Below are 21,511 nucleotides of genomic sequence, written 5' to 3' on the forward strand. Positions count from 1 at the left end.
TGTTTGGGTTAGATTGCTAGCTGCCTTTTGGGAGTTGGTGTAGAATTGAGTTTTGTTTGCCGCCATCTGTATAAGCAGCTCTGGGCAAGTGGAGACTAAACTAATTTTTTTTTTTTTTTTTTTGAGATAAGGACTCACTGTAGCCCTGCCTGGCCTGGAGCTCGCTATATAGACCAGGCTAGAAGTATTTTAACACATTCCTGTCACAAAGCAGTTTCCCACTTGTGCATCATATCTTCTTCCATTTCCCCCTCACACCATCAGTTTGACATTCTGCCTGGAATGACCTTTTGTGGGTGATAGGATAGAGTTATAAGAAAGAAAATTTCTGATGAGGTTCACTGAGGTTGAAGTCTTTTCTATGGGCAAACTTCAGAATGTCCCAAAAGCTGCTTGTCTGTTTTTGCGGTTTTTTTTTGGTAAGCAAAGTTCACTAGTGTTCCTTGGGTGTGGCCTGGGGGAGCTGTGTCCCCAGGTGAGAGGAAGAGGAATAGGAATAGGAAGAAACCCTGATGAGCTTATGTAGTAAGGGGTCAGTCAGTGTAACTTGGGGAAAGCTTAGGTCACTCTGTATCCTTGAGATCCCTGATAAAATGTTACTTTGCGGTTGGACCAGTGAGATAAAGGCAGGAAAAATTATGGAACTTACCCTCTTCTGTTAACTTTCTCTTCATCCGTCAAATGACATTTAAAAAGAAAAAAATAATCATTTTAGTGTCATGGCCTTGCACACAGTGGACCCGCTGCTGGAGAGAAAGAACTGAAGGCAGAGTACAGTCCTCACTGCTGCTGTCCTGGGAAGACACAGAGTTGTTGTTAGTGGGGTTTTGTTTTTGTTTTTTGTTTTTTGTTTTTATGTGGCGCCGAGGATCAAACCCAGGGCCTTGTGCTTGGCAAGCGCTCTACCACTGAGCTAAATCCCCAACCCCTGTTTTTTTTTTTGTTTTTTTGTTTTTTTTAGATTTATTTATTTATTATGTATACGGAAGAGGGCGCCAGGTCTCATTACAGATGGTTGTGAGCCACTATGTGGTTGCTGGGAATTGAACTCAGAACCTCTGGAAGAGCAGTCGGTGCTCTTAACCTCTGAGCCATCTCTCCAGCCCCTTGTTTTTGTTTTTTTGAGACAGGGTTTTACTGTGTAACCCTGGCTGTCCTGGAACTTGCTTTGTAGACCAGGCTGGCCTGGAACTCACAGAGATCCACCTGCCTCTGCCTCCTGAGTGCTGGGATTTGTTTTTGAGTCACTATGTATCCCTGGCTGGCTTGGAACTCTTTATGTAGACAGGCTGACCTTGAACTCATAGATACATGGGTCTCTGCCTCTTAAGTGCTGGGTTTAAAGGTGTGGAGCATTATGCCTGGCTTAAGTAGTTAATTTTAAATATTTATTTTAATTAATTAACTATTTATTTCTATTTTAAGTTTATGAGCACTTTGCCTGCACATATGTTTATGTACCACATGTGTGCCTGGTGCCCTTGGAGGCCAGAAGAAGGTGTCAAATCCCTTGGAACAGGAGTTACAGATGGTTGTAAGATGCCATGTAGGTGCTGAGAATCACGCCTTCTAGAAGAACAACCAGTGCCCTTAACTGCTAAGTCGTTTTTTCCAGCCCCTATTTATTTGTTTTTTATAGGTTTATGTTTACCTGAGTGTATGTGCACCATGTGTGTGCAGGAGCTCTCAGAGGTCAGAAGGGGGCATCAGATCCCCTGGATTTACAAGCAGATGTGAGCTGCTCTGTGGGTGCTGGGAATTGAACCTGGGTCTTCTACAAGAGCAGTATATACGCTGAACTGCTGAGCCATCTCTCCAGTCCCCAGTTAGTTTGTTTTTTGAAGATAGTCTCTGGTTCTGTCTGGCCTGGAACCCACTGTGTGACTCAGGCTGGTCTTGAACTTGTGACAGCTCTTTTCCTAACTCATGTTGCTCCCAGTTACTGGGATTATAGACATGAATGACTGTGACCAGCTTGTAGTTTTTTATTCCCCTCTCTTTTTCCTTTTCTTTTTAAGGTAGTGTTGCTAATAGGCTAGACTTAGACTTCTGGGCTCAAGTGACCCTGCCATCTCAGCTTCTCAAGTAGTGGAATGTACAGGAGTGCAGCTCCATACCTAATGGGATCGGTTTCATACTGAAGTCTATTTAGGGACCTGCATCTGTGTGGTGATTGGACTGGAAGGTCTGGCATGATCTAGAAACTCACAAATCGTGTCTTGCTCATTGCACATGCCCTCTTACGACCAGAAGTTTACTCCAGATGGGACCCTTCAATCAGTGTCACTAGTCTGGCCTCAGTGTTTCCAGGAACCTGAAGATCTGATGAGATTTAGCTGTAAATTCATTTCTGGAAGTTTGGGAACTCCCCCCCCCCCCCCCCCCCACAGGAGAATTTGTGTATGTGAGTCTTTGGGAATTGTAATCAGCTGGAACTGTAGAACTACACACTCCTGTAATCTTAGCACTCAGAAGGCTAAGGAAAGAGGATTGGTAGCTTGAGGCCAGCCTTGTCCACATAGACTCTGTTTTCAAGGGGTGGGGGGGGGAATGAAAAAAAAGAACAATTGTTGAGTAGCTAAAAGAATTGAAGCTGGTATACACTAGTAACTTTAGCATTTGAGAAATGAGGCAAGAGGATCAGGAGTTCAGGAGCATCCTCAAGTTACATAACATATTTTACCTGTTTCAGAAACAAAACAAAAGAATTAAAACTAATGCAGAGAGCCAGGTTGCTAGTTGGATCTGACTGTAGTTATTTGACCTTATTTTTAATTGCATAGTTCTGTGCACCTCTGTTTCTCATTGCTCAGTGGGGACAGTAAGGGCACCTATCTCACAGGGTTCTTGCAAAAGTTCATACATTAATGTGCTTCGATTCTATCTGATACTTGATAAGTATTGTTATGCCCATCAGATCTCAGTTACTGCCCTATGCCCAATGATTGACCCTGTGATTTCTGGAGGATTTATACTGGTGGGCTGCTAGCCTGATTCTACAAAAATGCAATGCAGCCTTTTGATAATGGGCTGTCTAAATTAAGCTGTGTAAAGTGATGCTAAGATGCTATGAGGTGAGCAGTGATAGAGCACACCTTTAATCCAGCACTTGGGAGGCAGAGGCAGGTAAATCTGTGAGTTCAAAGCCAGCCTAGTCTACGTAGAGAGTTTCAGGACAGCTAGAGCTATTCAGAAAACCCTGTCTACACAAAGAATCCCTGTCTTGAAAAACCCGAAAAAGGGAAGGAAAAATAAAAGATGCTATGAAGCTGGAAGTTTTGTATTTGCTTTGAGCAGTAATAATAGTGAATATTGGGGTGTTTGATGTTGTTGGAAGCACTCTGTATGCACCAGCTACCTGTTCTGGTGACAGCTATATGAAGAAGACACCATCCTATTTTACAGATGAAGAAATGAAGTAGAGTGGTTGTTGTTTATTCAAAGGCCCCCGGTTAGTAAGCAGCAGAGCCTTATAGAGTGTGAACTCAGGATACCTGGCTTCAGCAATTAAATGAGCTGATTTGCTTTTTAAATTTAATAATTTTTTTTTTTTTTAAAGTAGGGTTTCTCTGTGTAGCCTAGGTTGTCCTGGAACTCGCTCTGCAGACCAGGCTGGCTTTGAACTCACGGAGATCCTCCTGCCTCTGCCTCCCAAGTGCTGGGATTGAAGGTGTGCTCCACCACCACTCAGAAAATTTAATTAATTTTTAAAAAAAATTTATTTTGGGGCTAGGCATAGTGGTGTACACCTTTATCTTAGTACTCAAGAGGGAGAGGCAGTTGGATCTCTGATTTTGAGGCCAGTTGGTCTACTTAGCAAGTTCCAGACCAGCCAGGGCTGTATAGTGAGACTCTGACTGAAAAAAAAAAGTTACCATTACTACTTAAAAATATACTTACTTTATTTTAATTGCGTGTGCGCGTGCGTGCGTGCGTGTGTGCGTGCGTGTGTGTGTGTGTGTGTGTGTGTGTGTATGTATGTGTGTGTATGTATATATAGGTATGGGTATGTATGTGCATGTGCCCTTGGAAGGTAGAAGTATAGGATCCCCCAGGATTAGAGTTATACATGCTGTGAACCACCTGATGTGGGTTCCCAGAATTGAACTTGGGTCCTCTGAGTACATGCTCCTAACTGCTGAGATAGCTCTCTAGCCTCCTCCCCACCCAAATATGTGTATTAATGTGAAGTTACCTTTTTTTGTGGCCCAGCTTGCCACCATGTTCTGAACGCCTTGTTGTTCTGTGGTTCTGGAACCTTGGACTTCATATAGCTGTGCATGTGTCTACCACTGAACTGAGTCCACAACACTCCGGGCTTTAGATGATCCTTCTGCCACAGCTTCCAGAGTGGTGGGACTTCGGTGTGCTGTGTGGTGCAGTTAACTTTTAAGTAGACCCAGAGGCGATCTATAGCCCTTGCTTGTTTGTCTGGTTGGCTAGAGGTACACCCATGGGAAACATGAGCACTTCATCTCAGGCCTCTGTTTACTCTTAGAAGTAATACATAAGGCAGAGGGAGTGCTGAGGAAGCCACTGGGCTGTGTTCACTAGACCTGTTCTCCCCTTTCAGGATTCAGTTTGGTGACTACCTGCTGCAAAGTGACATTGGGACCTATTATAACTCAGGCATGGCAGTGCCCCCAGCCAGAGACAGACACAAGGAAGACCTTGGGAGTCCAGGCTAGTCAGGGCTACAGACCAAACCTATTTTCAAAACAGCACGGCACTCGAAGCATGCTCTAAGAGGCATGTGTTCCTTTGTGTCAATGTAGACATAAACATTAAGGCTGTCATTTGGTTTTGATCATTGACATGAGGAGATAAAGTAGTCACAGTATTAAATTCTTAGTCTGTATGTACTCATTCTTTTCAAAGTAGCAGCCTACGCAGAGGAAAAGATAGGTGGCATTTAAAATAGCTTCTTCCTCTCACATTTGGTGAAAGTAGAAAACAGATGTTCCTACCCTGAAGCTGTGCTGCCTGGTGCAGGCCCTGGTGCAGGTGTAAGTGAGTCTCCTATTCCCAGGCAGGGGCAGCCTGCAGCCTGAGGGCAGAGGCCAGCTTCAGGTTTGACTACCTGGCTCTTCTCTGAGTCATGTCCTGTCTGTTTAACACATCCTCAGGGCCATCTTTTTCTTCATTGACTCCACCCTGCCAGTGGGCGTGTGCCTGGTATATAACCAGATTTGAGGGGACTTGGAGGCCCAGGTCTGTGGACTTCCCGAGACATCTGTCCTGGCCGCATCATGAACTTTCCTATCTGTTGAGGTTCCTGGCAGTCTTGTGCCCCTCCCCATGGTCTTAGAAGCCACAGGTCCCAGGGTAGCGTACTTGGTCTTGATTTGATTTGTGCAGGAGTCAAACATGCTGCAACTTGTCCTCTTAATACAGTGCACCTTTGTGTTGTAGTAGGGAGACTGCAGACCTGCTGCCTTCAGGTTACATCCTAGCAAGTAACCAGTTACGGGTGAAGGTAGGAGGGTTTTGAACCAGTTCTCCTGTCTTATCATTGTATAAATTAGTTTTCTCTTGAAATACCCACATTTGAGCATTGCATTGAAATCTCATCCCTTCATTGCCTTCTCACCAGATTTCAAGAACCCCCTGATAAGCTGAGTCTGTGTGCTTTTATTTTTTCTGTGTGGTTGATAGACTTTTAATTTTTCTAAAGAGTTTTGTTTTGTTTTGTTTTTTGAGACAGGGTTTCTCTGTGTAGTCCTGGCACTTGCTCTATAGACCAGGCTGGCCTTGAACTCAGAGATCTGCCTGCCTCTGCCTCCTGAGTGCTAAGATTAAAGTTATATGCCTCCACCTCCTGATTAAAGAGTTTTTTTTTTTTTTTTCAGTTATGTGTATGTGTGGTTATGTGCACCTGAATGTAGATACCCACAGAGACCAGAAGAGGGCATCATGCTTTTTTATTTTATTTTATTTCTTTATTTTTGAGGCAAGATCTCCTTATGCAGCATTGTCTTGCCTGAAACTCAGAGATATCTGCCAGTCCTGCCCCCGTGTGTTGGTATTGAGGCATGTGTCACAACACCTGGGAGATCAGTTTCTCAGCAGCCATCTGCACTTAGCTCAGTTTTCTAGCTTCTAGGCTTCTATTCCTGGACACCTCTCCTCACTGCCTTCAACTTCCTTTTTGTCCTTCAGATTTTGTCTTTTGTTTTGTTCTTTTGAGACAGTGCATCTTTGCTGGCCTCGAACTCACAAAGATTCTCCTGTCTCTGCCTCCCAAGTGCTGGGATAAAGGCCTGCGCCACCACCGCCCCAGGTCTTGTCTTAAATTAACCCCTTTCTTTGGGCTTGAGTCTGATACTGTGTTTGCCTGTTTTGTTTTGTCTGGCTCTCACAGGACTTGAAGTGTCCTGAGATCAAGGACTTGTCTCATTTACTTTCGTATCTCCAGCCCTTCGGGTAGTGTAAGTATTTAAATGCTGAGGTGCATTAGAATGAAGGAGATCCCTGCTTCAGGTCAGACTCTGCCCTAGCTGCAGGACCGCAAACCTATACCTAAGCACTCAGGTACCACGGCACACTTGAGTTCCAGGACAGCCTGGTCTATATACTGGGGCCCCGTCCCCAACAACACCAAACTCAACCTATGCCTTTGGAAATACTGTGGTTCTTCTCCCTCATTTGATTTCAAGTGTATCCTTTCCAGCTTAGCATGCAGAAGAGCACCTTGCATTCTGGCCCTCGCCCTGGTTTCTTTTCTGTTGCTGTGATAAACACTGCTCTTCCAGAGGACCTGGGTTCAATTCCCAGCACCCACATGGCAGCTCACAACTGTCTGTAACTCCAGTGTCAGGGGACCTGACAGGCATGCACACAGGCAAAACACCAATGCACATTAAAAAAAAAATGCTGAGTGGTGGTGGCGAGCACCTTTAATCCCAGCACTGGATGGTAGAGGGGTAGAGGCAGGTGGAGTTCAAGGCCAACCTGGTCTATAGAGTGAGTTCCAGAACAGCCAGGGCTGTTAAACAGATAAACCCTGCCTCAAAAAACCAACAGACAGACAGACAAGCCCCACACTCTCCAAAAGTGACTTGGGAAGGAAAGAGTTTTTTCCCTTACACTTCATGTTACAATCCATCATTGAGGAAGCCAGAGCAAGAACCAAAGCAGAGGTCGTGGAGGAGCCCATTCATACTGTGGTTTGACCCACAGCTTGGTCAGTCTGCTGTCCACAGTGGGCTGGGTCATTAATCAAGAAAGTGGTCCCATGGACTTGCTTATAGGCCAGTCTGATGAAGGCATTTTTCTTAATTGAGGGTCCCTCTTTGCCAAGGACACTAGCTTGTGTAAAGTTGGCACAGACAGACTAGCCAGTACAGCCCTTTAGACTGCGTCACTGCCAGAACACTCCATCTGTCCTGTTCATGGCTCCATGGTCCTCCCTGCCCCCTCCCCGCTGTAGTCGCCCACTCCCTTAGCTCCTCTGACCTGTCCACTGCACTTAGTCTGTAGTGTCTCCACACCAGGACCTAACTTCTTTGGCACTTCTAGAGGAAGCTTTCTCCCCACCCCTTTAAAAAACAACAGCAGCAACACAGGGTCTTGCTGTGCAGCCCAGAGTGACTTCACCCTTGTCATCTTTCTTCTGAACGCCTGGATGCCTGGTGCATGCCTTCCCTTCTCTCCTTTCCAAACTGTAAGCCTCTGGATCTTTGTTGGAACCTCTTTTCCAGTGCTCAGTATGTTTGTAGTGAGTGCTCTCTGTTGACCATGTGTGGTGACACCTCAGCCCAGTTGGAAGGATTCATTCCATGCGGGAGTGCTGGGGGCTGTGTGTGTGTGTGTGTGTGTGTGTGTGTGTGTGTGTGCTGGGGGCTGTGTGTGTGAGTGCTGGGGGCTGTGTGTGTGTGTGTGTGTGTGAGTGCTGGGGGCTGTGTGTGTGTGTGTGTGTGTGTGTGTGTGTTAGTGCTGGGGGCTGTGTAAGTGAGTGAGTGAGTGAGTGCTAGGGGCTGTGTGTGTGAGTGAGTACTGGGGGCTGTGTGTGTGTGTGTGTGTGTGTGTGTGTGTGTGAGAGAGAGAGAGAGAGAGAGAGTGCTGGGGGCTGTGTGTGAGTGTGTGTGTGTGTGTGCTGGGGGCTGTGTGTGTGAGTGCTGGGGGCTGTGTGTGTGTGTGTTAGTGCTAGGGGCTGTGTGTGTGTGAGTGAGTACTGGGGGCTGTGTGTGTGTGTGTGTGTGTGTGTGTGTGTGTGAGAGAGAGAGAGAGAGAGAGAGAGAGAGTGTGCTGGGGGCTGTGTGTGAGTGTGTGTGTGTGTGTGTGAGTGCTGGGGGCTGTGCTTTTGGTGCTAGCCAGGCTTGTCAGCTGTGCAGTGTTGACAAGTTTCTTCTGTCCGAGTCTTGGTCTCATTCTCTAGTAATGGGAGTGCTGTGGGTTTTTGTTTTGATTTTCCAGGAGTATTGAACTTTAGAGACATTGAGATCCCAACACAGCATGGTGCTTGGCATGTGAAAGACAGTCCTTAAATATTTGTCGAATCTCAGTTTTGAGACTCTGGATAAGGACTTTTTTTTTTTTTTTTTTTAATTCAAGCTAGAATAAGCTTCTTGATTTCTGTCAAGAAGCCAGGAACATTTTTGAGGAGGGAGTACAATGGAGAGCGTCTCCTCTCTTAGGAAGAAGCAATAATGAGGACTCCAGCATGAGAAGTGAAGCACCGTCAGAGGTCAGCTGTGGAAGTCAGATTGCAGCGCTGCTCCTGTCGTGGGCTGCAGAGACCCTTGGTAGACCACAGTCTGACTGCCAGCCTCCCCAGTGTGTGACCAGTGGACAGCGGGTTGTAATCACTAGAGAGAAGGTTTCATACAGCCAGTGACCAGATGGAATGTGTCTTAGTTGGGTTTACTATGTTGTGAAGAAACACCATGACCAGAGCTACTTGGGGAGGAACGGGTTTATTTGGCTCACTCTTCCACATCACTGTCCATCATCAAAGGAAGTCAGGACAGGAACTCAAACAGGGCAGGAACCTGGAGTCAAGAGCTGATGTGGGGGCCACAAAGGGGTGCTACTCACTGGGTTGCTTCCCATGGCTTGCTCAGCCTGCTTTCTTACAGAACCAAGGATAGCTAGCCCAGGGGTGGAACCACCCACATATCTTTGGCTCTCTCCCATCAATCACTAATAAAGAAAATGCCCTACAGGCTTACCTGCACCTCAATCTTATGGAGGCGTTTTCTCAGTTGAGGCCCCTCCTCCCTGATGGCTCCAGCTTGTGTCAAGTTGACAGCCAGTCAGCACAGAGTGCTTTGGGACCCATGTTCCCAAGTGTCTTAGGGAACTCAGAGGAATGTGTGCAGGCACTGAGGAAGCCAGACTTCAGGCCCCTCTTGTGGTCTTAGGCCTTTGGTCTTGTGCCACAGGCTAACTCCTGATGCTCTTCCTAAATGGGCTGGTGGCTGAGTCACCATCTATTGTTTGCATTTTCCACTCTAGTTGATGGGAATAGTCTTTAAGATGCCAGTTCTCAACAAATACCACAGGACTTTGTTTCTAGAAGTTAGGATCTCTTCAGCCATGCAGGGATGCCAGCATGAATCTGCAGTCAAATCCCAGTTCTCGGAGAGCAATTTTGTCTGGCCATAAATCTCTGCCTGAGTTTCTTGTCCTCAGTGATCTCAAAGCATGTACCACACTGAGTCACTGTTAACCTGTCTTCCCTCTGTTAGAGGGAAAATCTGAGTCTGAGGCTACTTAGGAGCAAGGTCCTTAGCTGAAGGCAAACATTAAGTCCTGTGAGAAAGTGCTAAGCAACTCTGGTTGCCGTGTGATCCAGCCCATCCTTCCTGAGCAGGCTAAAGCAGATGAGAGCTCTCTGGTAAGGCTTTTCCAGTTCTTAGTGTTCTGGTGGGAGCTCCACTTCAGCCGCTGGCCCCCTGGCATCCTATACCCAAAGAGTCTGGAATGTTCTGGTGGAAGCCCCACCTCTCTGCCCAGACCCCGCCCCTCAGAAAGTCCTGCCAAACACAGCTCCTCTCCCAGAGATGCTCAAGACCACTCCCACAGGGTATTTAAACTGCGCCCCAGAAAACAGACATGTGGTTTTTCAGTCTCTCGTCCAGTTCCTTTCTGGAGAATCACCCGGGAACACTTTACCCATTAAACTGGGGCTTTTTCTAATTTGGTCTGGTTTGGTCTGATGGGATTGCTTCGTTGGCGGAGAGGCTTATTGGGGTCCAGAAAACTTTTCACTTAGGACTTTTTTTTTTCCTTTTCAGATAAAATCTCACCCTGAAGCCCAGGCTAGATTGGATCTACTTTTTAAATTTTTTTTTTCATTATTGTTATTGACTTTTTTGAGACAAGGTTAGTTCAGGCTAGCCTCCAGCTTTCAATCCTCCTTCCTCAGACTATGCTGGGATTTGGGGTACCCACCATCACTCCCGGGGTTCTACTCTTTCCCTTGCTTGTCTGAGACAGGGCTTCTCTGTGTAGCCCTGGCTGTCCCGGAACCCACTGCGTAGACCAGGCTGGCCTTGAACTCACAGAGATCCAACCACCTCTGCCTCCTGAGCGCTGGGGTAAGGCGAGTGCCACCACACCACACCTGCTGGTTTACCTTTACAAGGCAAACCAGACCTAGCTGTTGTCTTGGAGTACTTGAGGGTTCTGAAGGCTGTGTGTCAGTGGGCAGGCTTCCTTCCTCATCATTAGGAAGTTAGTGATTGTCTAGTCCATCGGTTCTCAATCTGTGAGTTGAGACTCTTGGGGGTCAAACAACCCTTTCATGGGTGTCATCTAAGACCACTGGAAGAGACAGATACTACATTACAATTCATGACAGTAGCAAATTTACAGTTCTGAAGTAGCAACAGAAATCATTTTATGGTTGGGGGTCACCGCGACATGAGGGACTGTGTTAAAGGGTTGCAGCGTCAGGAGGGGTGAGAACCGCTGCTCTAGACCATGTCTTTTCTCCAGTCAGGTGCTGGAGTTTTTAAGCCTGGGGAAAGTAAGCAGAGTAATATGGGGATCTCAGTAAATGGGCCGTTCAGGAGTCTGTTGGCACTTCCTTGTGGTGCCATGCTGGGGAATAAATCCAGGGTCTTACACATGCTAAGTAAGTACTCTACTACTGAGCCATATCCTCAGCACACATGCCTTCCCCCCTTTCTTAATTTTGAGGCAGAGTCTCAGTTGCCCAGGCTGGTCTTGAACTCGTCATCCTCCTGCTTCAGTGTCCTAGGCAACTGGGCTGACTGCCAGACCCTCGTGGGGGCAGTGTGGAGACAGTACTTCCCATTTGGCTCATCACTGCTCTGCCTGCAGGGCTTCTCAAGTAGGGTTGAGGAGCCTTCTGCTCTTTCCTGATGTGTTGGAAGCGAATATCCGGTCCTGCTGCCCAGGGGACACATCTTGTCAGACTCCTCTGCTGTGGCTGGCACTGACGTCCCAGTCCAAGCTGGAATATAGCACGTCCCCCAGGATGTTTCTGCAGGCCTTGGAAAAGGTGTTGGTGCTTCTCCTGGCTTGCTGTATTGGGAGGACTAAGATTGTGAGAGGGTGGAAAAGCCCCTGTTGGAGGCTGGGGAGCCTGGCTGGGCATTCATCGGCACTTTCTGGGGTCCTCTGAGGGCCCCCTGGGAAGCCGTCTGTCTGGCCTTGTGGGAACTGAGGTGGCAGTGTGCCACTTTTCCCTGAGCGGTCCAGCTCTGGGCAAGGTCGCACACTGCTCCTTTGTACTGTGTATTCGGAAGCAGCTCCTGTCACACACAGCCTTTGACCCCACAGTCTCTTAGAGCCCTCCTTTCCCTTGGCGTCTGTGGGAGGTGGTGGAGTACACGGTGTTGGCACAGCCCTGGCCGGGTGGTAGCTGCAGCTGTGAGAGAGTCTGTTCTTCCAAGCCAGTGTTGAGAGTCCTGGTGCAGCCTGGCAGCAGTGTTTGGGAACTAGGGGGACAGGGAGGCTTCCACAATAGCTGTCTTCTCTTGGCCAACCAGAGAGCCTTGTTGTATGGGTCAGTAAGCTGGACTTGCTGTTGGCAAGGTGGGGTGTTGGTCTCTGGGGGTGCTCTCTGGCAGTGGGAAGCCCCTGAGTCCCACAGTAAGTTGGAGGTGCTCTCCTGGATGAGAGTACAGTGTAGTCCTGAGGGGTCCTGCAGCTTGGTCTTCTGTGCTCTCTCTCTCTCTGCAGCTCCAGAGCTGGGCTGCTCACACACCCAGCTGTCTGTTTATATGGAGTGCCTGGAGGGCGTCTACCATGAGTCTGTTGCTAACACCACTAACCAGGAGAGCTGGCTGGCTGGCGAGAAGACACTAACCCTGTGAGTCTAACTCTGGCTAGCTAACCTGCCCCGGGGTGACACCAGAAGTATGCATCGTCTTGTGTTCTCTGCCAGGCTGCCTGCCCCTTTCCCTCATCCTTGCTCCCTCCTCCGCCTTCTGGGTCCCTTCCTTTCCTCTTCTCCATGATGTGGGCGGGATACACCTCCTTTGTCTTAGTTACTTGTCTGTTGCTGTGTGAAACACCAAGACAACCTAGAAAAGAAAGCGTTGAACTTGGTTTAGAGTTGCGGAGGGTTAGACTCTGATCACAGAGTGGAAGAGAAGCTGAGAGGGAGAAAGACAGACAGACCCACAGAGACAGACACTAGGAATGGTGGCAGTCACATGAAACCACAAAGCCTACCCCAGTGGACAAGGCCACACCTCCTACTCCTTCCCAACTGGGGACTAAGCATTCCAGGGGCTGGTGTCATTCAAACCACCACCCCTTTGTGGCCAGAAGAGAGGTGACCTGCTACAGGACTCCTCTGCCTCTCCCCTTCTTCCATAGTGACACCTCAGTCCCCACAAAACAAATTGATTCCTGTGCTTTTAGCGTCAAGGAGTTGGAGACTCTCCCTCAGTTCCCAAGCTGTTCCCACTTCTCTGCTCAGAGACAGGTAGAGGAGGATAGGAATTTGCCTTCCAGACCCTAGATGGTTTTCCTCCCTCTGTCAAGAGGGTGAATGTGGATGGTTCCACCATTATTCTCACTCAGAATAGCAAGTTAGGTTATCATCTTTTTGTTGTTTGGTTTTGTTTTTTGTTTCGAGACAGGGTTTCTCTGTGTAGCCCTGGCTGTCCTGGAACTCGCTCTGTAGACTAGGCTGAGATCCACCTGCCTCTGCCTCTGCCTCTGCCTCTGCCTCCTGAGTTCTGGGATTAAAGGCGTGCGCCATCACTGCCCAGCTAGGGTCTCTTCTTGGTTGGGAGAATGAGACTTACCTTGGCCTGGCTCTGGAGCCTTCTTGGTCAGAGAGAGGAGTAAACTGAATGGCAGATTCAGGGATCTGTGTAATGATGTTGTTCTCACTGGTGGCCATGGCTCTGGGAGGTGGAGTTTGGTCTCTTACTGTTTCCACTCGGTGTCAAGTGGACTTTAACCGAGAACTGGGAAGGGAGTCTCAGCGAGATGAGGCAGGGCCTTGGATTCCTTAGGCGCAGGAAAGGTCCTGGCCTTTCCCGGCGGCGATTGGTGAGTAGAGCCTGGCATGCTACCCTAGGCCCTTTCCTCTGTCTTTGGAACAGAGAAGGGACATCTGACAATCCCAAAAGGATCAGTTGCCTTGTTCTCTGGTGGTCTAACAAGTAGCTCTTTACATAAACTGTGTCTCCAGGGTCTGAGGGTGAGGCTGACATGGAGCCTCCAGGCCATTTCTGTTCCTGTTGGCTGAGAGGGAGAAGGCAGGGACCTGACTACAGTGTGGGGGGGTGAATATGAGGGACATAGATGTACCAGGCTCCCTAAGAAAAGGAGGGAGTTAGCAAGCTGAAGGTGGTTTGGGCTTGGCTCTGACTAGGAAAGCGAAAAAGAAGGCTGGCTAGGGTTGCTGCTTTTCTTTGTGTAGGAGAGGGTGTAGAGTCTACTGTTAAGTGCAGGCCATGGGCTTGGACATTCTGGCACTCCTTTGGTTGGGGAGGGTTAGGTTTGCTTTTCAAACCCTTTGTTCCTGTCAAGTGTTTGCTGGGTGAGAGGCCAAGTGGATAGACAAGGTGGGGAGCCAGGTGAGTTCTCACAGGTCACCAGTGCTGGTTCTGAGGCTTCATGATGACTGGGGTTAGAACGGTTCTCTCCCTTTTGGGCCTTCAGCTTAGTGTAGGGGGCAGGTGAAAGCTAGTGACAGCTTATCCCAAGAAGGTGAGGTTGTACTTGCCCAGAGGCATGTATCGCTATTGGAGGGGCGGCAGGGCTGGTCTGGGCACAGACTGGCATCTCCTACCCTAGTCATCAGCCCAGAGCAGCAGCTTTGCCCAAGCCCCACCCTATGAGCTGCTGGCTGCCTGCCTGCCTGCCACGCGCCCAAGATTGCTGAGGGCTTTGCTCATGTACCTCAGAAACAGCTGCATGCCGGAAACTGGGGGTGGGGGTGCAGTGGGGAAGGCTAAATCCAGCCTTGTACTGAGGACTGCTCTCTTTACAGCAGGCAGAGTGGAGGGCTGTATTGCAGAGATGGGATCTTCATGGGCAGTTCTCAGGGCTGTATTGCTGGATCATTTGCCATAGGGTGACCCTTGCAACACAGTGGTTTATGTTTGGAGGCTTTCGATGGAGGCAGAGCCTAGATTTCAGAGGCTTCAGAACCATTTAGGATTATATGGCAAGCATGTTGCCTACCCCTGTGATGTGCAACTTCCCCAGGTTGCAGAGGTCAGAAACTCGATATCCATAGCATATGGCTCAGGAAAGTTAAAGCGATACCTTGTTTTCTGTGTGATCAGGATGCTGTGATTTGGGCTGGTGGGGGTTTTCAGAAGGGCTGGTGTTTGTTTTATTACCTATTTATATCCTGCTAGGTTCCCAGGGAATTCAGGCTATACACATAGCTCAGCTGTCTTCTGAGTAGGGCTGGATTTTCCTTTCCTTTAGAAAGAAGTAGCAGTTACTAACTTCTCTTGGAAGCATTACAAGGAAAAACTTCAAAGATTCTTGTAGTGTGGGCCCCACCCTGATTCAAAAGGTCGGGTTCATTGGCCCTCAAGGTTCCCCACTAACATAGTTCATTTGCAGCCGTGAGCGGACTTATCAGTAGGTTTCACAACAATCTGAGACCAGATAAGTGATGTCCTTTCCTAAAGAAGGTCTTGGTGCATAGTAGGGAGAGGGTCTAGTTGGGTTGGCTGCTGATCAGGGTCAGTGAACTTGTTCACACCTGATAGAACAGAATCGGAGGAGCTGGAGGAAGCTCCTAATGGCGGGAGGCTGACGTGAGACAAGGCCCGTGGGCTCCTTCTGTTGCTGCCGTCCCTTGGGAACATTTGCTGGAAGAAGAACAGGGATAGTGGTTAGAGTGAGTCGGGTCTGGAGAAGTTTCTCTTGTCCGTCTGTCTCCCAGAGACGGCATCAGTGGCAGATGGCCATACCCACCCACAAAAGGGGTAGACATGAGTCCCACCTCCTGGCTGGAGTGGGGTCCTTTGAGTCATTGACACTAGCTAGCTGCTTGCGGTCAGGTGCCTTGCTCTTATCTACCTGCACTCTGCTCAGTGGCTTCGCAGTGCAGGTCCTCTGTGCATGCCGAGTCCCATTTCTAATGAAAGTAGACTTTGTTCTCTGAAGGCAGCTAATCGTGCCCCATGGGCTGTAATCAGGAGAAGGTATTTAATACAGGGCAGGTGGCAACAGGCGGCCGCATTGCCTGGCAGATTGCAACATGGCAATTAGCAAGGTATCACCCTTCTCCCCAGCAGATATGAGTAGTTTGTCCTCTGAACTGACTTTTCTAGTGAAGAGTGAATGCTGTGTAGCAAAGGAAGAAGACAGGAAGGTGAGCTAGGATGGAATGGGGTGGGGGTGAGGAGGGCCCCTTCTTCTCCTGCTTCAGGGTGTTTGGGCGTCTCCCACTGCAGGCCAGCAGGTTCATCTGAAGAGCACAGCCCATGCTGGGTCAGCCAGGGTTCCACCTGGGCACAGCTCTTGGTACAGACCCAGCATACAAGCTGGTATCCCCCATCCTGAGCCATCTGATCCTGCCTCCTAAGGCCCAGGTAGTTGGGAGTAGAGTTCTTCCTGCTCATTGCCAGATCTCCCTCCCAAAGAGTCAACTTGGCAGCCAGAGGCCATGCAGCCCCACGGGCTGACCTTGGCTGTGGCTTGCCCATGGTGGCCCAGGGCATCCTGTCAGCACAGGGTTAGGCGTCTTCCTTGGGCTGAACTTGGAAAACCTTTAGGTGAAGGAGTTGTGGTCAGTGGAGGCTCCAGCTGGGAGTTCAGACTTCCCGGTGAAGCTGCTTTGATGTCTTCTAACTAACCTTTCTATCTTCTCCCAGCTTGGGGGCTCCAATCCAGCTGTTCTTCACTCTCCCTGATCTGTTCTCTAGTCCAGGACAGTGGGCTCTCCAGTGCTGTCCCTTACAGGTTGGATCCAGGCACTCGGTAGATTTGGGGAATTGAAATGAAGGCCCAGGTGTCCCAACATGCCCTGGTATTTATGGACACGGGGCAGGGTGTGGCACAGATCTGCCTTGGGGAGTAGGGTTGGGGAACCCGGAAGGTTCCCTGGTACATTGTCCTACTTCCCTAGTCAGAAGTGTTTCCCTCCTCCTGACCCTGATATGCTGAGGGGTATGATAGAGAAGTCACCTTTCACCCCACCTCCACCCTTAGAGTACCTGTCTGCCTTTACTGTCTCTGTCCTTGTCATACCCACATCATCCCCTAACCCAGCAAACCCGATGGCCTCGAGCCTCTGAGAAACTTGAAAATAAAAACATTCTCATAGCTGCAGCCAGGACTTTCTGTCAGGGCAAGGCAGGGCAAGCTATAGGATGTGGTGCCTCAGTGAGGCAGCTGTACCCTCAGAGAGAATTACCAAGTGCCTGAAGGTGTCTGCCCACCCTGCCTGCCCACTGTTCTCCTAAGCGCCCTGGTGCCTAGAAGAGAGTGTGTGCCTTGGCAGGAATTAAAGCAGGTAAGTACGAAGAGGCTAAGATTGGAGGAAAAGGCACACAAGGAACTTGCAGAGTGAAGGGTTCCTCAGCCCTGGGGCAGGTCGGGAAGAGAAGGGAGGAGGTAGCGGCTAGCTCTGGGAGCTTTCCTGTCACTTTCTAGAAGCTGCCTGTCTCCTCTTTAGTCCATGGCTCTGCTCCTACCTTGTCTTCAGGCACACACACCCAGGCTGAGTGTTAGGGCCTGGGTACCTGCGTTGGTTTGGGACTTTTCTAGGCCCCTCCCTCAGGCCATAGGAGTCCCTACTGCAGGGCCCTCTGGAGGACAGCCACAGAGGACCTGAGGTTTATCTTGTTTGTTCCCCTACCCCAGGAATGTGGTGTCCTTTCTGGCCCTCCCAGATTCCTGTGCAGGGAGTCAGCTTGACAGCATGCTGCTTGTGCCCTGTGGGGACACGTTCTGCCTCCTGTCAAAGGGGCGGAGGTTGGCGGCCACGCTTTTGCTATTATGCTGAGCTTTCCCCCAAACCCAGGCCAGGGACCTCAGAGAGGAGAGAGACTACTCCTACTTGCCCGCCCTCCTTTGCCCCCACCCTGATGCCCCAGGCCCTGCTGGAATGTGACAGGAGTCTTGGCCAGGGCATGTCCCAACAGTAGGAACACATGCTTTAGCCTGTCAGGCCTCCTTCAGCCCCAGCTCTGTTTGGGTTGATGGGGTGGAAGAGATTGTTTCTTGTCTCAGAAAGCTGCCTAGGGTTCCTGTCTCCACTGCTCCCTGTGGTGCCTGCTGCCCCCGTGCTGTCGCCCAGTTTATTACAGGCGCTTCTCAGAATCCCAAGGAGCTGAGGGGACCATGTGCAGAGGTGTAGAGCAGGCTTTGGCAGTGGGGAAGCATGTTACTCAGGCACTTACTTCAGTGTGCCACAGCAGCCTGGGCCTGGAAACATGGGTCTTGGCTCCCCAGACTTGGCCTTCAATTTTTTCTATTACATTTATTTTGAGTTTATGTGTGTAGGCACATGCTTGCTGCAGTGAACATATGGAGGTCAGAGGAGCACCTATGGAAGTCAGTTCTCTCCTTCCACCACCAAAGACCCAGAGATCAAACTTGGGTCAGCAGGCTGGCAGTAAGCACCTTTGCCTTTGCAGCCATCCTGCCAGCCCACAGTTGTGCTGTGTATACCGGCAGCTCTCAGCCTCAGCACTGTTGACCTTCGGCCTTACCAGCTCTTTGTGTGGTCACTGTCCTGCTCATGGTAGGATGATTCATCGGTGTCCTGGCCTTGACGTACCAGTGGTACCTCCTCCTCTGCAGATTTGAAAATGTCTCCAGACATCTGCCCATTGTCTCTGAGAGAAGCAGGGGCAGACTCAACCTGATTGAGAACCACTGCTCCTAATTGCTGAGTTCCGGGTTTGCTTTCTTGGACCTACCTTTGCTCATTGCTTAGTTTAATGACCTCCATTGTACACGAAAGTGGTCTCTGGGCTTCTCGTGGAACCTTTATTGGGGCACTCTCCAGCACCATTGTCTGTCCTCTTGCTCCTCTGCTAGACCCTTGGTAGTCTCATTTGCAACCTCTGTTCCCCAAATTCCCTAGCTGTTAAGACTCTAGGACGCCTAGGAGGTGAACAGGACAGATAGGGGGTAGAAATAAGAATCGTACCAGATGCTGGCGGTGCTGGCGCACCTTTAATCCAGCACTCGGGATCTCCGTGAGTTCAAGGCCAGCCTGGGCTACAGAGCGAATTCCAAGACAGCCAGGGCTGCTACACAGAGAAACCCTGTCTCGAAAAGCCAAAAGGAAAAAAACAAGACTAGTACCAGATCTGCAGGGCATTGCTGGTGCACACTTTCAATCCCAGAATTCAGGAGGCAGAGGTAGGCAGATCTACAGAGTAAGTTCGGGACAGCTAGGGCTACACAAAGAAACCCTGTCTCCAAACAACAAAAAAGAGTGGTAGCAGTCCTCTTCCAGAACGGGTGTGTGGAAGTCCAGACCGTGAATGCGTGCGTGGACACAGGCCTTGTCTGGAGAAAGGCAGGTGCTCGGTACCGTGTGGAAGTCCAGACCGTGAATGCGTGCGTGGACACAGGCATTGTCTGGAGAAAGGCAGGTGCTCGGTACTTCAGTTGTTACTTTTTTGAGTTGGCTTCACTATGTAACCCAGGCCACTACCCTGCCTCTGCCACATTCTCCTAAACCCCCGTCCTGTGGTCTCCCTGCTGGCTGCTTTCCCGGAGCCTTCCAGGTCGCAAACTGGGCAGGCAGGCGGCTGACACCTGGTGTCCACTTTCTTCCCTTCTCTGGTTTCAGGAGCTCTTGGCTAGAGGAAGTAGAGGGGCCGTGGGATGTGGAGAGCCGAAAGCTAACTCCAGGACAGCAGGACACAGAGAGCTGCCAGCAAACAGACGGTATGTCTTGATGAGGCCCTTGTCCCTGCTGGCTCTCTTCTGGGAGGCCGGCAGGTGAGGTGCTGGGTGGGTGCGCTCTTTCAGTGGGAGCTAGTCAAACAAGAGTGTGTTTGGGGCCAGAGGGGCTTGGCCTTTGTTAGCAGTGTCCAGAGAATGCTCTCAGTTTGGAGACACTTATCCAGGAGCCTGGCTTGGGTCAGTATCCTCAGGCTTGTAAGGTTTGTTCACCGTTTATGGAAAGCAAACCTGTATTTAACTTTACCGAAGTGCTGGGTACTGTTTCTGTTCTTGTAAACAGTCTGATGATGTAGCCCAGACTGGCATCAATTTAGGACTCTCTTTCCTCTGCCTCCCTAGTACTTGGAATTACAAATGTGTATTACTGCCTCTCTCTCTCTCTCTCTCTCTCTCTCTCTCTCTCTCTCTCTCTCTCTGCGTGCGTGCGTGCGTGTGTGTGTGCGTGTGTGCGTGCGTATTGAGGCAGGGTTCCGGTATGCAGTTCTGACTTGCCTGAAACTCACTATCTGTAGACCAGGCCTTGAGCTCATAGAGGTTCACCTGCCTCTGCCTCCTGAGTGCTTTGATCAAAAGCATGGGCCACTATGCAGCCTAATCTAAATCTGGCACTGTTTTTTTTTTTTTTTTTTTTTTGTTGTTGTTGTTGTTGTTGTTGTTTTTTCATGGCTGTCTTGGATCTCCCTCTGTAGACCAGGCTGCCCTTGAACTCACAGAGATCCGCCTGCATCTGCCTTCTGATTGATAGGGTTAAAGGCATGTGCTGCCACTGCCCGGCTCAGGCACTGTTCTTACGGACAGATAGAGTCTTCAGAAGAGCCCTGTGAAACTGGTGCTGCTTTTAGCCTCAGTTTAGAGTTGAAGAGAATCAATGCTCTTGCAGCTCTCTGTGGCCACAAGTATAGGCTGTTCTTGAGGTTCCTTGCCCCACTCTTAGAGCCAGGCCCGCTCACCCTGGGCCTGCCTTTCCCACCTGCCTGTTCTCCATTGGACCCTAGCCCTCATCTCCAGCACTGCTCTGATCCATCAGGACAGACACACCGAAGCCCCGCTCTTCGAATGACCCAGCTGTGGCTCAGGCCTGCCTGCCTGGACACTGCTGTCTACATACATCCTCTGATTATCTTCTCAAAATTCTCGGTCCAGGGCTGGAGAGAGGGCTCAGAGGTTAAGAGCACTGGCTGCTCTTCCAGAGGTCCTGAGTTCAATTCCCAGCAACCACATGGTGGCTCACCCCCATTTGTAATGAGATTTGGTGCCCTCTTCTTTCTGGTATGTAGGCGTACATGCTGTATACATAATAATCTTAAAAAAAAAAAAAAAAAATTCTCGGTCCAGGGGCTGCTTAGAATTTGTTTTCCATTCATTGTGTGTGTGTGTGTGTGTGTGTGTGTGTGTGTGAGAGAGAGAGAGAGAGAATGCTTGGCACAAGTGTGTGTGTGCCACATTACCAGCTATAGAGGTCAGGGACAGTTTGTGGGAGTCAATTCTCTCCTTCCATCATGTGGGTTCTGAGGACAAGCGTCAGATTGTCAGGAGCAGTAAGTGCCTTTACCCACTGAGCCATCTTGGTGGCCTTTCAAAGCCTCTTACCCACATCTTTGAGCCTTTCTCTTCATGACTTCTCTTGGCAGGTAGACGAGCCTGCACCTTCCAGAATGACCAGTGCTGCCCCTGCTAAGAAACCTTATCGGAAGGCACCTCCAGAGCATCGAGAGCTGCGTCTGGAAATCCCTGTGTCCCAGCTCAAGCAAGAGGTCAGCAAGACTGGTATCTGGCCCTGGCTGGCAGAGGCAGGCCTCTGAAGCCAACTGTCAGCTGGCTTCTCAGGCCTAAGATGCTAGTCGTGTGTTAGGGCAAGAGAATGACCTTGCTGATAGGGCTGTGGCAGTACCCGTGGGGCTGTCTGGATGTGTTCCTGTCCCAGGGAGCCTTCGTCTCTGAGCTCAGCAGAGTTCTCCCTGTAACAGCCAGCCCATTGGGCTGTCCAGGCCCTGGCTATGGGAAGCTGGACTCTAGGCTTCTGGTGGAGGGAAGTCATTCAGCTGCGGCCTCTGTAGGGGGCCTAAGGAGGTAGTGGCACTCCAGCTGCTTCCCACCACAGCAGCTCATCTCCATTGTCCCTCGGAAGTCCTTCCCTTCACCCAGCTAACTTGATAACTTCGTGCTCTCTGCCGGGAACCATGTTAGG

At 49.7% G+C, this 21,511-nt stretch overlaps 1 protein-coding gene across 5 annotated transcripts in view; it reads left to right on the forward strand.

The window, feature by feature from the left end:
- Nucleotides 1-21,511, forward strand: part of Tjap1 (tight junction associated protein 1) — a 28,233-nt gene that overhangs the window by 785 nt on the left and 5,937 nt on the right. For 4 of the 5 annotated variants that reach the window (XM_036167642.1, XM_036167646.1, XM_036167643.1 and 1 more), the window contains exons 3-5: nucleotides 12,154-12,283; nucleotides 19,208-19,305; nucleotides 20,955-21,077. In XM_036167642.1, coding sequence (XP_036023535.1) covers nucleotides 20,979-21,077 — 99 coding nt within the window. In that variant the 5' untranslated portion in view covers nucleotides 12,154-12,283; nucleotides 19,208-19,305; nucleotides 20,955-20,978. The remainder of the gene's footprint in view (nucleotides 1-12,153; nucleotides 12,284-19,207; nucleotides 19,306-20,954; nucleotides 21,078-21,511) is intronic. The other variant, XM_036167644.1, reaches the window with a different exon arrangement.

Source organism: Onychomys torridus, chromosome 18 (genome assembly GCF_903995425.1).
Source record: "Onychomys torridus chromosome 18, mOncTor1.1, whole genome shotgun sequence".
NCBI lineage: Eukaryota > Metazoa > Chordata > Mammalia > Rodentia > Cricetidae > Onychomys > Onychomys torridus.